General features: G+C 38.0%; 2 protein-coding genes across 2 annotated transcripts in view; both read left to right on the top strand.

Annotated features, from left to right (window-relative positions):
- The window catches only part of LOC135214751 (nuclear cap-binding protein subunit 1-like), a 365,385-nt gene that overhangs the window by 222,321 nt on the left and 127,200 nt on the right, over positions 1 to 15,864 (top strand).
- LOC135214750 (nuclear cap-binding protein subunit 1-like) overlaps positions 4,266 to 15,864 on the top strand; it is a 67,412-nt gene continuing 55,813 nt past the window's right edge. Inside the window, exons 1-2 of the mRNA XM_064249098.1 lie at positions 4,266 to 4,363; positions 4,512 to 4,702. Of these exons, the coding sequence (XP_064105168.1) occupies positions 4,569 to 4,702 (134 nt within the window). The 5' untranslated portion in view covers positions 4,266 to 4,363; positions 4,512 to 4,568. The remainder of the gene's footprint in view (positions 4,364 to 4,511; positions 4,703 to 15,864) is intronic.

Below are 15,864 nucleotides of genomic sequence, written 5' to 3'. Positions count from 1 at the left end.
ACTCATTATTACGCCCATAAAATCTACCCAAAACCAGATCCTTGCTTCTGCTCATGCACGGACACAAAACTGTGGCCTGTCTTTGCTTAGGCAGCAACTTCCCACCTGGCGCCACCCAAAGTGATGCGTCAACATTTCCGGAGCTCTCTTCGTCTCCGGGGGAGCTAACACTGAATCTATCATTTGAAGACCCTGCTTGTTTCCATGGGAGTCAAAATGATGATATCTATTGTTTCAAAGAATGTCATTGCTTATCACATCTGCGTATTAACTCTGCCAACAAAAAAAAAGCAATTAAAAAATATAATGTACAGTATGTTGCCTAATTTAGAGTAACAGTAGCAGAAGAATACTAGAAAATAAGGTTACTTTGGTATTTTGGGATGATATTTTGGGATCTATTTTTATTTAAAATATTAAATTTTAGTATGATATTTTAAGGTATATTTTTTAGCTAACAAATTAAGCAGTGAAATTGTTAAAGTAGGTAGTTATAAGCATTTTACTTTATGAGGCTACAAGATATTTGGCAGTTATAAGCATTTTATAGGATATTTCTTTATTCCCTGCGGATTTTGCATTCCACAGTAGGTTCTGGAACCTATTCCCGTGTAAAAATGGGGGAGCACTGTAGTTCTCGAGTGGTTAACGGGCCCCGTTTTTGAGCCTCCCTGTTCCACTTCCCTTAAGAACTTGACCAAGCAAACTTTACCTTGTAGCCTTAGCTACTGCCAAACGAGTGAGTGAACTACAGGCCATAGACAGCGAATTGGTTTCACCCAGGGAGACAATCTGTACCTTTACATTTGGTTTCTGGTCCAAGAATGAGACACCATCTAACCCCTGGCCGTGCTCGTTCACCATTGAGAATCTTATGGACATCCTCAGTCCAGAAGAGGAGGAGAGAGTCCTTTGTCCTGTTAATTAGCTGTAAAGTCTTTTTTTTTTGGTTGGTTTCAGATAGTTTGTTCTGTTGGTATCCTTTATTCCTCTCCATGTAACATTGGATCTTACATGCTTTGGCTTTAAACCTCTATTTTATGTCTTCTATTGTGTTGTGTAGCCCCTTCTCCTGTACTTTGTATTTCTCGTTCAGTTCCTCCCTTGTTTTCTTACTTCTTAGCCTCTTTTGTTCCATCTCTTTCAGTTAACTCAAGTCAGATCTCATCGCCATGATTTGCTTTTCCAGGTGCCTTTTCTGAGGCAGTTGCTGTTTTGGTTTCTGTGGGGTTGGTTGTGATGATGGTGTTGGTATTTGTATCCCCATGAGTTCTGCTACTACTCATGCTCCTGCATATGACAGGTTATTTCTTTCTGTGATACTGTTGGTGTGTATTGGTCTCATTATTTTATTAACTTCACTTGTTTTCTCCCTTAATTTCTTTGTGTTGTAGGCTTTCATGGAGGGGATCTTTGTTCTTTTGTGTTTGGCTTCATCCATTGTCTGATCTTTTCCACCCATTCCGATCTCTCAGTTATATCTTCGGTGTTTCTTCATGTGCCGTTGTTTGGTAGCTCATAATTCATGGTCTTTTAGGGTATCATCTCTTAGTTTGTCTCCTTAGCCTTCATTCTCTTTCCAGTTTCTCTCTATACTGGAGAGTCAGTTCTTTTTCTACATGTTCCTTACTTAGTCTGCCAACCTTTATTCTGTTTGGGGTTGTTATTTCTCTCATTCCAGATGTTGACCAACCTTCTTGTGTATCCTCTTTCAGTCGGGTTGCTTCTGATGTAGCATCTCCATATTTACTTATTTTCTTCTCTTGTCCATTTCTTCTTCTGGTTTGCCTCTGTAGCCCCAGTCTCTGGTTGCTGGTTACTGTTATTGTGGTATTCAGTTGCTGGATGACGACCTCCAAGTACCCGAGCGTCTTCCCCTTCAATTAGGCTGTACGTATACCTGGCTGCCGGATGAAGCTCATCTGTTGCCAGAGGTTCCATTTACGTTGTTGTCGTTTAATGAACTTCTTTATGACATTGTAGAGTTTTACTATTTAACCCTTAGCTGGACCCCAACCCATCGGTAATAGGAACAGGCAGTCCCTGGTTATCAGCAGACTTGGTTAATGGCGATTGTCTGGCGCCATAATGGGCCGAGTTTTGGTTATCGGCACCATAGCATATCAGCACCTCACAGAGAACAGAATTGTGGTAAAGATCCTTTCCCAAGGAATCAATGCTAAGGAGAGCGGTTACCCATGCAACTACTGACCAGTCCCAGTGTTGCTTAACCAGTCCATTGATGACCTAAACCACTGCCATGGCACCACTATTTTATTTTTATTATTATTATTTTTATTATTTTTATTATTTATTTATTTATTTATTTATTTATTTTTTTTTTTTGGGTCTATCACAGTCCTCCAATTCGACTGGGTGGTATTTATAGTGTGGGGTTCCGGGTTGCATCCTGCCTCCTTAGGAGTCCATCACTTTTCTTACTATGTGCACCGTTTCTAGGATCACACTCTTCTGCATGAGTCCTGGAGCTACTTCAGCCTCTAGTTTTTCTAGATTCCTTTTCAGGGCGAGATTCTTGGGATCGTGCCTAGCGGGCTACCTATGATTATGGGTACGATTTCCACTGGCATATCCCATATCCTTCTTATTTCTATTTTCAGATCTTGATACTTATCCATTTTTTCCCTCTCTTTCTCTTCAACTCTGGTGTCCCATGGTATTGCGACATCAGTGAGTGATACTTTCTTCTTGACTTTGTCAATCAACGTCACGTCTGGTCTATTTGCACGTATCACCCTATCCGTTCTGATACCATAGTCCCAGAGGATCTTTGCCTGATCGTTTTTCTATCACTCCCTCAGGTTGGTGCTCATACCATTTATTACTGCAAGGTAGCTGATGTTTCTTGCACAGGCTCCAGTGGAGGGCTTTTGCCACTGAATCATGCCTCTTTTTGTACTGGTTCTGTGCAAGTGCCGGGCATTCGCTTGCTTTGTGGTTTATGGTTTCATTTTTCTTATTGCACTTCCTACATATGGGAGAGATGTTATTTTGCCGTCTATCGTTTCTTTTGAACATATCTGGTTCTTAGGGCCTGATCTTGTCCCCCGCTGTTATCATTCCTTCAGTTTCCTTCTTTAGCTCTCCCCTCTGTAGCCATTGCATGTGTCATCGCTGGCTAGTTCTTTAGTCTGTCTCATGTATTGTCCGTTGTCCGTGCATTGGTTTGTTGTGCCAGTCCTCTGTTCTGTCTGTCATTCTCCTGTCTGTATATTTCTGGGTCTTCGTCTACTTTTATTAGTCCTTCTTCCCATGCACTCTTTAGCCACTCGTCTTCACTGGTTTTCAGATATTGCCCCAGGCTCTGTTCTCGATGTTGACGCAGTCCTCTATACTTAGTACTAGTCCTCTCCCTCCTTCCTTTCGTGTTATGTATAGTCTGTCCCGTATTTGCTCTTGGGTAGTATTGCTTTGTGTGTTGTCATATGTTTCCTGTTTTCTGATCTATGCTGCGGAGTTCTGCCTTCGTCCATTCCACTATTCCTGCGCTGTATCTGATTACTGGCACTGCCCATGTGTTTATGGCTTTTATCATATTTCCGGCATTGAGTTTTGACTTGAGTATTGCCTTGAGTGTCTGCATATATTCTTTCCTGATCGTGTCCTTCATCTCTTCTTGGTGTTTTATATCCCCTCCTTCCATTATTCCCAGGTATTTGTATCCTGTCTCATCTAGTGTTTGATGTTGCTCCCCATCTGGTAGCTTTTATCCCTTCAGTTCTTGTTATTTTGCTTTTTTGTAGCTGACTAAGGCGCATTTTTCTATTATTATTATTATTATTAATATTATTATTATATTTTATTATTATTAATGGTAATAAATAAAAACTGAAGCTAGATGCAAACCTTTTCATTTTCTTTACATGTAGGTGTGTGTACAGTGGTTATTAGTTTTCTTTTATAAGAAAAATTTGGTACAATAAGTATACAGGGTATAAGCAAGGAAGATTGGTTTGAGAAGTCTGTGGAAGTAAAACTTTATAGACAGGATTTTTTTTTTGGATTTTTACTTTTATATTTGTTTTATACCTTAAAAATTGGGGACAGTAGTCTTCAGTTGAAATAGCATATAATCCAATTGAAATGTAGACGATGGTCCCACAGCTGACATTCCTGGCTTCAATACGGCTCAGCGTCTCGAAGCTATCATCAGAGCAAAAGGACGTCAACGGAAGTGATTCAGGCTTTAGGTGAATTGCCCAACCCACTGCAAAGAAAATGACGAAAAAAACCGATCACTCCCTATCATCCTCTGCAGATTCAAGTTTTTGTGCAAACTCTACTTCACCTGGGCTCCAAAAGTTTCTCTCATGCTTTTGCTGGTATTTCAAAGTTTTTGAAGGTAAAGTGGATATTCATAAAGTATTTATGATTAATGATAAATTGTTGAATGCTATTTGATGATTCATTTATGCAAATGTGTCATTTATCTATTTTCCTTATTAAACTAATTGTTTTAACCATTGTTTTAATTGTTTATTTGCACATAGGTATTTGAAGCTCTTGTTGGACCTCACGAAGAAGCCCAGATACTTGTGCTGCGTGAAATGCATGAAGTATGGCACAACCATCAGCAGATGATGGTTATGTTGACAGATAAATTCTTGCGTACACAAATTGTTAGATGTGCATCAGTGGCTACATGGGTTTTCAGCAAGGATATGATCCCTGAGTTCACAAAGTAAGTTGCAGAATATTTCTTTGTTGATACAATGTACATACTACTGCTTTGCTGTTGCCTCTTAACATAGGTTTTGGTTTGTTAGATTATTTCCGGTTTGAAAGTACAATACAGCACCTCTTAAAGGGGAAGTTTAAACTAAGCTATAAAGAGGAGGTGGCAGATCTTTCTTGGGAAACTAATTTGATTTGTCAAAAGCAATTTTTTTATTATCTCTGTTAACCCTTAAGGGATGGGTGATATATTTATTAAGCACATCCTCAGACCAGGCAAACTTAAGGTTGGCCAGTTTAAGAAAAAAACACATAAATGTACTTTCTATGGGAAAGTTGAAAGTGACTATGTACAACTCTGTGGGGCCTCTTTTGCAAGACACTCTAGAAATATGTGCATTTTACAAAATTTCTTTTATTTTATTATCTTGTAAAATTATAATTACAGCTCACACAATATCATAACAGATAAGAACTAAAATCAGTAACAAATTCTGAGTATATTTATTGTCCTATCATTCCTATTCTTAGAATTCCTGTCTCCCTATGAGACTCCAGTGAGTGACTACGGTATATGCCAGCTTATAAGACTACTCTGCATATAAGACAACCCCCCCATTTGTCATGTAAAATTGTAGGTTTAGAGGTATGTTTGCCATGTAAGATTACCCCCAAATCATTAAATTACATAACTTAATCAACATAACTTAATCAGCTGATGTAAGTTAGTTGGTACATACATAAAAACAATAATTATTGGAATTATTGCACTAAAAATGTCTAAAATCGTAATCTTCAAGATTTTAAAACGTTTGGCAAAGCTGTTACAAAAAAATACTTATTTATTCCCTTAGGAAAAATATAAGGTAAACATCACGACAAATGCCCAGTGCCTGTGACATTGTCGGCGGAGTAATACCCTTTGGAAGTAGACCCCCATGATTGTATTCCTTTTTAAAACTGGAACGAATCCTATTAAGGATAAACTGGGGAACTGTCAATATCACAAAACACTTTAGTTTGATTATAAAGTACAGGCAGTCCTCGGGTTACGACGGGGGTTCCATTCTTGAGACGCGTCATAAGCCGAGAATCATCGTAAGCCAGAACATCGTCAAAAATCCTAAGAAAACCTTACTTATAATGCTTTGGGTGCATTCAAAACTATGTAAACTGCATTCTTATTGCATTTTTGGTGCCATATTTCTCTTGCCAGATCAGCGTTGTAGGCGCCGTAACCCTGAAAATAATTTCTGATGAATATAATTGAAAAGCGCCTTAACCTCGGAACGTCTTAAGTCGAACCCGTCGTAACCCAGGGACTACCTACTATCAAGGAAATATTGGCCTTTAGTAAACAACAAGGCTCTTAAGTCAAGCACAATAGGGAACTATGAATAATGAGCAGACTGCAAAAGTTTTAGAGGTAAAAGCACCATCTGAAAATGGCAATAACACATACTTCATTCTATTTGCTAATTTTATGAATAAAGTAGCTGCGACTTTTAAACCCAGCTTGATAATTTATGAAAGAAACATATCTGAATTAAGTTCCATTCAGCAACTAAAGACAATGATATTGGTTCCATTCAGCAACTAAAGACGATAATATCAGTAAAACGAAATCAGCTAATTGTATAAAGAATGTAAAGAAAACCAGAATGCAAATGGCAGATCGCTCGGTTTATATTATATAATACGATAATATGGTGCTAATACATGCAATATGGTTAGATACAGTAAAACAACAATTTTCATAAAAAGATCATTGTTCAACATTATTATTTGACTTTTGCTAATGGATATCTGTTAAGTGTATCAGCCTAACTGGTGAATCTCTCTCTCTCTCTCTCTCTCTCTCTCTCTCTCTCTCTCTCTCTCTCTCTCTCTCTCTCTCTCTCTCTCTCTCTCTGTGATGATGCTCCGTTCTCCATTAAGAAATTCTGGATTTAAGAATTACAGATAAGGTCATTGCAAACCAGTACTGACATAAACAGCAGACTTGAGAAATAGCTGATTGCTGATGTCATGTTTTGGAGGCAAAAGCACCGTCTTAAACTGGCAAAACACACGTCTACTTCATTGAATTTACCTACTCTTAAAGTTAGCTATATCCCTACGCTGATTAGGCGAGTCGGCATTCAAAAAGAAATTGAATGGCTGCCCAGATGACTGTCTAGTTTACTTGCTCTCCACCAGGTGTGTTTTGAATGTTTTAGCTCTTGTCAGAACTCTCCTTGCTGCCATTGTGTTTAGGCAATTGTTGGTACTGTATTCTATGAAGTTTGGCTGTTTCATACCTGTTTACATTATTGTAATTTCAATTTCCTAGGATATATTACACTGAAAGCAAAACCAATAACATCAGGCTATGTAGGAATGATTTTGGTGTAAGCAGGATGTTGGAATTTGAAGTAGATCAAAATTTGGTTTGTACCAGCAGCAGGGGTACAAACTAGATGTGAAGAATGTAGGGACTTGTTTTAAGAACTTTATGCTTGAATATGTCAGATATAGGAAAGAAAGGAAACTGATAGAATGTGAGAGCAATTAGTTAGGTCAGGACTTAACTTGTCATTCTATCCTACCTAGTGTCCCTTCATCTGCAGCTATCCCTAATCAGACTAGGCATTTTGGTAGTGCTAGTATTGAGACTTCCTATGTATTTCTGCCTTCTGCTCCCCGTTTGGTTCAGGTAAAGCATATCGAGAAATAAGAACATAAAAAACTTATTTTAAGTTTTTTATGTTCATGACGGGAAACGTCCTAAATCCCTCCATAGTGTGTGCACTTTTTTTGCGTTCCCCTGTTAGAAATAAGGTGTTGGTGCCCTTGTCTGTACGTAGCCCAAGCCTTGGACTGCCCTGCGATAGTGTGCCTTTGAGAAGTGTCAGCTACCAGGGAACCAGGTCAGTTCTCGGGACAATGGGGTTCTGTGCTCTCTAATACAGGCAGTCCCCGGGTTACGACGGGGGTTCCGTTCTTGAGACGCGTCGTAAGCCGAAAATCGTCGTAAGCCGGAACGACGCTTGGAAATATGTCTTAAACTAATAAAAAGTTATAAAAACCTTACTTGTAATCCTTTGGTTACACTACAGTTGTTCCTGTAGTTTATGTACAACCTGGAGATTATTTCATAAAAGAATGCTGGTTCTTGAAGGTAAAAACTATTGTAATCCTCTGGTGACACTACATTCTTGAAGTTTTATGTACAACCTGGAGTGATTTTGCAAAATCTTGAGGGCTACAAGAACAGCTGATTACTATTTACGTATCATATAGACTAATTAAAGTAAATGTATCTTTAAATAGGTTATATAAATTAGTATCAAACAAAACATTTCCTGCCATGAGTCAGAGGCCACCGTTTAATGAAACTAACACTTCTCTGTCCTATCTGTTCAGAAAATAAACGTTACGTCAATCCCCGAGAACCATTGTTGCCAAAGCGTCTCTCTCTCTCTCTCTCTCGTCTCTCTCTCTCTCTCTCTCTCTCTCTCTCTCATCTCTCTCTCTCTCTCTCTCTCTGATCAAATTACATTGGAAACTTGACATACGATTGCCCTAATATACGAATGTTTTGAGATATAACAGAAAATTTGCGAAAATACAAGCTTTGATATACAACGAAATATTTGAGATACGATTTTGCGATGAGTGTTTAGTTGTTTATAGGCGACCGATAAATGGCGTTCAGTCTGTTTGTTTGTTGGTGCTGCATGTTAACACGTCGTTGTTTAGTTCGTTGTATTTGCGCCTATTTTTCGTGTTATTTTGTCTATTTTATTATTAACCATGGGTCTCAAAGCTAAAGACAAAGCAGGTGATAAGAAAAAAACCCAAGAAAATGATTTCGATGGAAGCAAAACATGAAATTATAGCAAAGCATGAAACGTGGCGTTCGTATCGTCGATTTGGCAAACGAGTATGGTCGAAATCCTTCTACAATATCCTCGATCATCAAGGCAGAAGGAAGTTATAAAAAAACCCCCGAGACCATTGTTGCCAAAGCGTCTTCTCTCTCTCTCTCTCTCTCTCTCGTCTCTCTCTCTCTCTCTCTCTCTCTTTTTCTCTCTCTCTGATCAAATTACGTACTGGATAATGTCTCTCTTTGGATACTTCGATTTTGCCAAATAATTGAGGGCTACAAGAATAGTTGATTACTATTTCGTATCATATAGACTAATTAAAGTAAACGTATCTTTAAATAGGCTTATATTATTAGTATCAACAAAACATTTACTGGCATGAGTCAGAGGCCGTTTAACGAAACGAACACTTCTCTGTCCTTAACTCGGAGCGTCGGAAGACGCCTCTCTCTCTCTCTCTCTCTCTCTCTCTCTCTCTCTCTCTCTCTCTATCTCTCCTCTCTCTTCTCTCTCTTCTCTCTCTGATCAAATTACTGGATAATGTCTCTCTTTGGATACTTGGAATTTGCGTTGTAATCTAACCAGAAACTTCGTTTTGTTATTATTACTGGAAACAAGCAATGATTTTTTCATTATTTGCGCTTTTGGACTGTTATATGTAAACTAGTATGTATTATCGCTCCGGGAAAACTAGTTCCGCATATGAGGCGTCACTAAAAAACATAGAAAAATACAACATAAAAAGTGTCGAAAATCATCATAATCTCAAAATTTTTGTTGTAATCTAACCAGAAACTTATTTTTATTAATATACTGTGCTAAACTATAAAGGATTTTTATCATAGTATGCGTTTTTTAAAAGCGTCGTTAACTCGGAGCGTCGGAAGCGTCAGCGTCGTAACCTCGGAACAAGCGTCGTAACCCAGGACGGATTTTTCCATTGAATATTTAAGAAAAAGCGTCGTAACCTCGGAACGTCGTAAGCCGGAACCGTCGTAACCCGGGGACCGCCTGTACCTACTTCGCCCTTTTCACAGTCTGAATCTCGTTTAATGTGTTCACCTAAGGACCGTTTGGAGAAACGTAATCTTCGCTCCATATGCGCCTTCTGGCATCATCAGCACCTAGTTTGAGTTGTTAGTATACATAGGATTAATAATATATATTTAGGTATAGACATTTTTATTGAGACAATAATGTGTGTTTAGCGAGTTTTACACATTCCAATATTACGTCGACTCAGTCGACAGTTTAACCGATCTTTCACGTTTTGGTTATTCTAAATTATCGTGTGCTAGCCTATTCTTCTTTCTTCATAATGCTTGTGTTTGCTTTTTGTGTGCGTTTTCTTCAGCTATTAGCAAATCTCTTACTACTGCCTCAATGTTTCTCTTTCAAGTGTACAATGTTTATAGTATCTTAGGTTCTCTCCAAGCTAGATATTTTTCTAGCTTCAGAGCTTTCTAACAATGTGTCATATAGGAATCCTTTCAAGTATGTCGATTTGCTTTTGGACAAGGCAGGAGAGTCTTTGCGTTGATGTGCTTTCGGACAAGGCAGAAGAGTCCTTGTAACTCGCCTCCCCCGCCCTCCAATCTTTCCCATTTTCTTTTGCACCTCGTTTTCTTTCCCTCAGTTGATTCGTGTAGACATAGCTGAGTCCTGAGTTGCTTAAGACTGTCTCCTTTTCATACAGTCGTGAATGTGAAATAGTACTTGGTTATTGTTGCTTTCTGTCACCAGGTGTTAGGAAGAAAGTGCAATCTTTTTTGTTGGCAGCTTTCTCCTCCTGTCGCCTTCTGGCAGAAGAAAGAGTTTGAAATGGAGAGACTTGTTTGGTCTGGTCAGCGTTTGTTGCAACATTACGCTTTGCTGCATCCTCATTTAGTTTAGGAAAGAGGCCACATAGAGAATATGTCTGGCTTGTCTTAGTGTATTTTGGCTCCCTTTAAATATTGGCAGAAGAGAACCTAAGCTTTCTTCTGTTAGAGGGCGTTTCACAACGTTTCTTGTACTTGGACGCACAAAGTTCCCTTTAGGCCTGCCATGGCTTGTTTTCTTATTTCTTATGAAGTCACGGAGAGCCGAAGATCAGCTCTTGCGATTCTCTTACTGACGCTGTAACCGTTTTTATTAGGAGTTTCGGTTTCTTTCTCTTTCCTTTTGGGAAATGAACTCAAGACTGACAGGTGCTTTGAGCATGCTTATGAAGTCTGTCTAGCTTGTTGAGTTATTACATTTTACTGAGTACTTTGTCTCTTCTTTGCATCGGCTTAGAGAAGTGGAGGCGCCAACCAAGCGAGTTTGTAGAGCCAGCTTTAAGGTTTTGCCTCCAGCTGGAGTTTAGCAAGAAAGAGAGTTAATTCATTTCTGATGCTGCATGGTATTGTCCTCATGCTTATACTAACTCAGTTTGGAAGAAGTGAGAACACTTTTGCTTTGTCGGCTTATGCAACTCAGGTTAAGGCGATAAGGGAGTATTAATTGGTACAGTCTTGTTTTATGCCTTTCGGGTATAATTGCAGACCTCAGTTGCAACCTCCTGGCATGCATGGAGAGACTTGGGACCAGTACCTTATGTGGTGGAGATGGTAAAGGGGAGTTGTGGTTCTTTTTGGCTGTCCTCCACTGGTTTAATCTCCCACTTATAGCTGTTCCTTTGTCTTCTTCAGCAGAAATCTCTCTCATAAGTCTCTCTTTTTTTAGTAGGAGGTTGTATATAGAGAGAATGAATGGACTAGGCAGTAATTCACTGGGATTTTTACCTCTTTCCTAGCCCCATAAGCAATTGGAGATATTCGTCATTCTTGGACGTTTTGAGACTGAATAACAGGACGTGTCTGTCCACATATTTTTTGGTTTTCTAGCATGGTTTTAGTGCCTTTCCAAAGAACGGTCAGACTTGTGGTACACATGCAGAAAGGTATTCCACTTACCAGTACATTCTCAGTCACGCAAGTTCCTTCAAGATGCAGCTACAAGGAGGTATTGCTGTTCTGTGTGTTTTGTTTGGGTTAGTGTGCATTGCCTCTACAAGTTTTGTCAGGGACTTTGTTGCCCATTGGTGGATGGTGTCGACTTTAGGAACAAGAATCTTTTCTACTGACTCACTGGTTCAAGTTAGCCAACTCTGTTAACAGTATTCCAAAGGCCAAGGACCTGTTGCTTCACCTGGCCCAGTTTCTATGCATTATAATTTTGAATTCTCTGATTCTTCATTCGTATCTAGCGTTGTGGGGATGATTCTTAATTGTGCAGGCTTGTCTGTCAAAGATGAATAGGCCGTGGCCTTGGCTCAGAAGCAGCAGTCTGTCTACTGCTGAGGGTGCTACTCTAGAGGAATTTTCAGCACCTGGAACCTTGTAGACATCAATGTTGTCTGTTTAGAGATAGTAAGACTGCTGTCTACCTCCAAAGTTATCGTTCCATACTTTCCTCAGTGTTGCATTATGTACTTTTAGATCTCGCTGAGAATCAGCACCATAAGGTGTTGAGATTGAACCCCCTTCATTTCTATATCTCTCTTTCTCTCTCTCTCTCTCGGGAGTTTAGATGCAGGTCTAAGCTTATCCGAATTATTTACTATGAAACCTTTTATTGAGCACTATCAGCAGTTAATGAGTAAATTTATAGCCAGCACCCTTCTTTAAGCTGTTGTAAAGGGAAGGCTATTTTATCTTTCTGCCATAGAGCTGAGGGTGATGTTAAGGCTATGTTTTACAGTGAACTGTAAGAATTCCAGTGCAACCTCCATAATGGGGAAGAGGAAATGCTACTCTGTCCTGTTGGGCCAATTACAACTTGATCAGATAGGTTAAGCCTGGAAGAGGTAGTTATCCTTTTAGGAACCTAGAACATCTTTGTCAAAGGTTAATCCTGGAAGAAGCAAAGTTAACCATTTGTTTTGTAGTTTTAGGAAATGTGTAGATGTCGTCAAAGGTTAAGTTTGGAAGAAGCTAAATTAACCATTTGTTTTGTGGTTTTAGAAACATAGCTCTCTTTGCCAATGGTTAAGCTTGGAGGAGGCAAAGTTAACTTTTTGTTTTGTGGTTTGAGAAAACCTAGAATGTATTTGTGAAGGTTAAGCCTGCAAGAGTCAAAGTTTACCTTTTGTTTTGTGTTTTTATAAACTTAAAACGTCTTAATCAAGGAACACAAGGTCCTCTGTGACATATTTGATTAGGCTAGTGCATGAGAACTAGCTCCATATCTTCTACCTTTATTGAAGGTAAACATTCATTCTGGATAGGATTAATGTGGTGCAGTAGAAGTGCGATTTGGTTTTTACCCTCCCACTACCTTAACTATACAGAATTGTGTTTGAAAACAGTAAAGCTCTAAATCCACTTCTAGTATAGTGGGTAGTCGTTTTCTGATCTGAAGAAAGAGCAATTCTTTAGGCTCCTTTGTTTAAATCTCAGGTTGTAATAATTTCGGGAGCGGAAGGTACAAATTTTATATAGGAGCATACCTTTTGAAGATGCACCAATACCAACTTTAAAGCCAATACCGATACCTATTACCTCCATGTTACTGTTATTTAGGAGAATATATATTGTTACTAAAATCATTCTTGTTCAAAAGTTGAAAGGTCATATAATAGGGTTATATTAACCCTTAAACGCCGACTGGACGTATTTTACGTCTACATTTTTTGTCTCTCGGGTGCCGACTGGACGTATTTTACGTCGACATACAAAAGTTTTTTTAAAAATTCGCGGAAAAATACTTTTAGGCCTACGAACCGAAATCTCTTGAATCACGCGCCTTGGGGGGATGCTGGGAGTTCACGGATCAAGGTGTTGTTTTGTTTACAATCGTTACGCAGGCGCGCAAGCGCGAATTTCTTTCTTGCCGCACTAAAAAGTATCTGTGACACATCTCGGAAATTATTTCGTCACTTTGACATAATTTTTGTACCATTTTAAATTAGCCGTTACATGGAATATTATATATGAAAATGTGCGCATTTTTATGTAGAATACAAAAAAAAAAATACTCATGATTGTAGCTTTTATCGGTTTTGAGATATTTTCATATAAATAACGATAAGTGCCAAAATTTCAACCTTAGGTCAACTTTGACTCTACCGAAATGGTCGAAAAACGCAATTGTAAGCTAAAACTCTTATATTTTAGTAATATTCAATCATTTACCTTAATTTTGCAACTAATTGGAAGTCTCTAGTACAATATTTCGATTTATGGTGAATTTATGAAAAAACTTTTTCCTTCCGTCCGCGCAGTAACTCTTCCGAAAAAAATCATACATGTGATTGTGGTAATGTTTGCACCATTTTAAATTAGCCGTTACATAAAGTTTTATATATGAAAATGTGCGCAATTTCATGCACAATACAACTAAAAATAACCCATGGTTGTAGCTTTTATCAATTTTGAAATATTTTCATATAAAAAATGATAAGTGACAAATTTTCAACCTTTGGTCAACTTTGACTCTACCGAAATGGTCGAAAACGCAATTGTAAGCTAAAACGCTTATATTCTAGTAATATTCAAGCATTTTCCTTCATTTTGCAACAAATTGGAAGTCTCTAGCACAATATTTCGATTTATGGTGAATTTATGAAAAAAATAAAATTTTCTTTACGTCCGCGCGGTAACTCTTCCGAAAAAATCATACGTGCGATTGTGGTAATGTTTGCACCATTTTAAATTAGCCGTTAAATAAAGTTTTATATATGAAAATGTGCACAATTTTATGTAGAATACAACAAAAAATAATTGAAGGTTGTAGCTTTTCTCATTTTTGAAATATTTGCATATAAATCACGATAAATAGAAAAAAAACCATGTTCGGTCAACTTTGACTCTACCGAAATGGTCGAAAAACGCAATTGTAAGCTAAAACTCTTACAGTCTAGTAATATTCAGTCATTTATCTTCATCTTGAAACAAATTCAAAGTCTCTAGCACATTATTTAGATTTATGGTGAATTAAAAAAAAAAAAAAAAAACTTTCCTTCCCTCCGCGCGCGGATTCTCCGCCATAAATCTCCAAAATGCATACGTCCCATTCTCAGAATATTTGCTCCATTGAATATTAGGCATTTCATAGAGTTTTATATATGAAAATGTGCGCAATTTCATGTAGAATAAAACGAAAAATATTTGAAGGTTGTAGCTTTTCTTATTTCCGAAATAATTGCATATAAATAAATATATAAAAAAATTCTACATTCGGTCAAATTTAACTCGTCAGATATGGTCGAAAACTGCATTTGTAAGCTAATACTCTTACAGTATAGTAATATTCAATCATTTGTCTTCATTTTGAAAGAAATTGGAAGTCTCTAGGACAATATTTAGATTTATGGTGAATTTTTGAAAAAAATATTTGTTTACGTCCGCACGTTATGAATTCATGCATTATTTTGTGATAATATTCTCTCTGTGTTGCTTTTATCGTTTTACAATGTGTTATATACCAAAATGATCGCAATTTAGTGTACATTACAACGGAAAAAAAATAACTTGTTACCTTTAACCGTTTCGCGCACAGCGCGATTTGAATACAATTATATATGAAATTTCATTTTTGCGCTATCATATATTGCATTATTTATATATGATAATGATAATGTTTTTCATTTCTGATGGTTGCATACTAAACTTCAGCCAATGACAAAAAAAAGGAGCCAAAAATGAACTCTTAATCTTGAAAACTAAGCGCGCTGTGATTTTTTGAAAAAAAATATTTTTTTCCGCTTCCGCGCTCACTCTGAAACACCTCCGGCACACGGGAGACATTTTTTTTTTTTACTGCTTCGACGTTTAAGGGTTAACTGCACGTGTCTAATTCCAAGCTGCAGCAGTAGCAGCACAGTAACTCATTGCACCAATAATACCATACCTGTACTGCACATTTTAAAATAGTACCCAACTCTTAACGGAATGGCAATGACTCATTGCTGATGGAGATAGACACAACCATAGTTAATTAAAATTAGATTTGTTCATGAATCTTACCTGCCAGATATATATATAGCTGTATTCTCCGAAGTCCGACAGAATTTCAAAACTCCCGGCACACGCAGTGGTCGGCCAGGTGGTAGTACCCATTCCCGCCGCTGGGAGGCGGGCGTAAGGAACCATTCCCATTTTCTGTCAGATATTTTCTGTCGCCGGTGCAGTCAACAAGTGTTTTCTGCACCTCCGTCATTGGATTTTGGAACTCTTTTGGTCACTTGAGTATCCCGATTGATTTTTGGTTATTTGATTAGGATCGGTGGTTAGGCATACGCTAATTGTTTTTATTTTGGCTTGATTTTTCCTTAAAC

The sequence above is a fragment of the Macrobrachium nipponense genome, chromosome 46, assembly GCF_015104395.2.
Source record: "Macrobrachium nipponense isolate FS-2020 chromosome 46, ASM1510439v2, whole genome shotgun sequence".
Lineage (NCBI taxonomy): Eukaryota > Metazoa > Arthropoda > Malacostraca > Decapoda > Palaemonidae > Macrobrachium > Macrobrachium nipponense.
The sequence above is the reverse complement of the archived record's forward strand: the minus strand, read 5'-3'. Positions and strand labels throughout refer to the sequence as shown.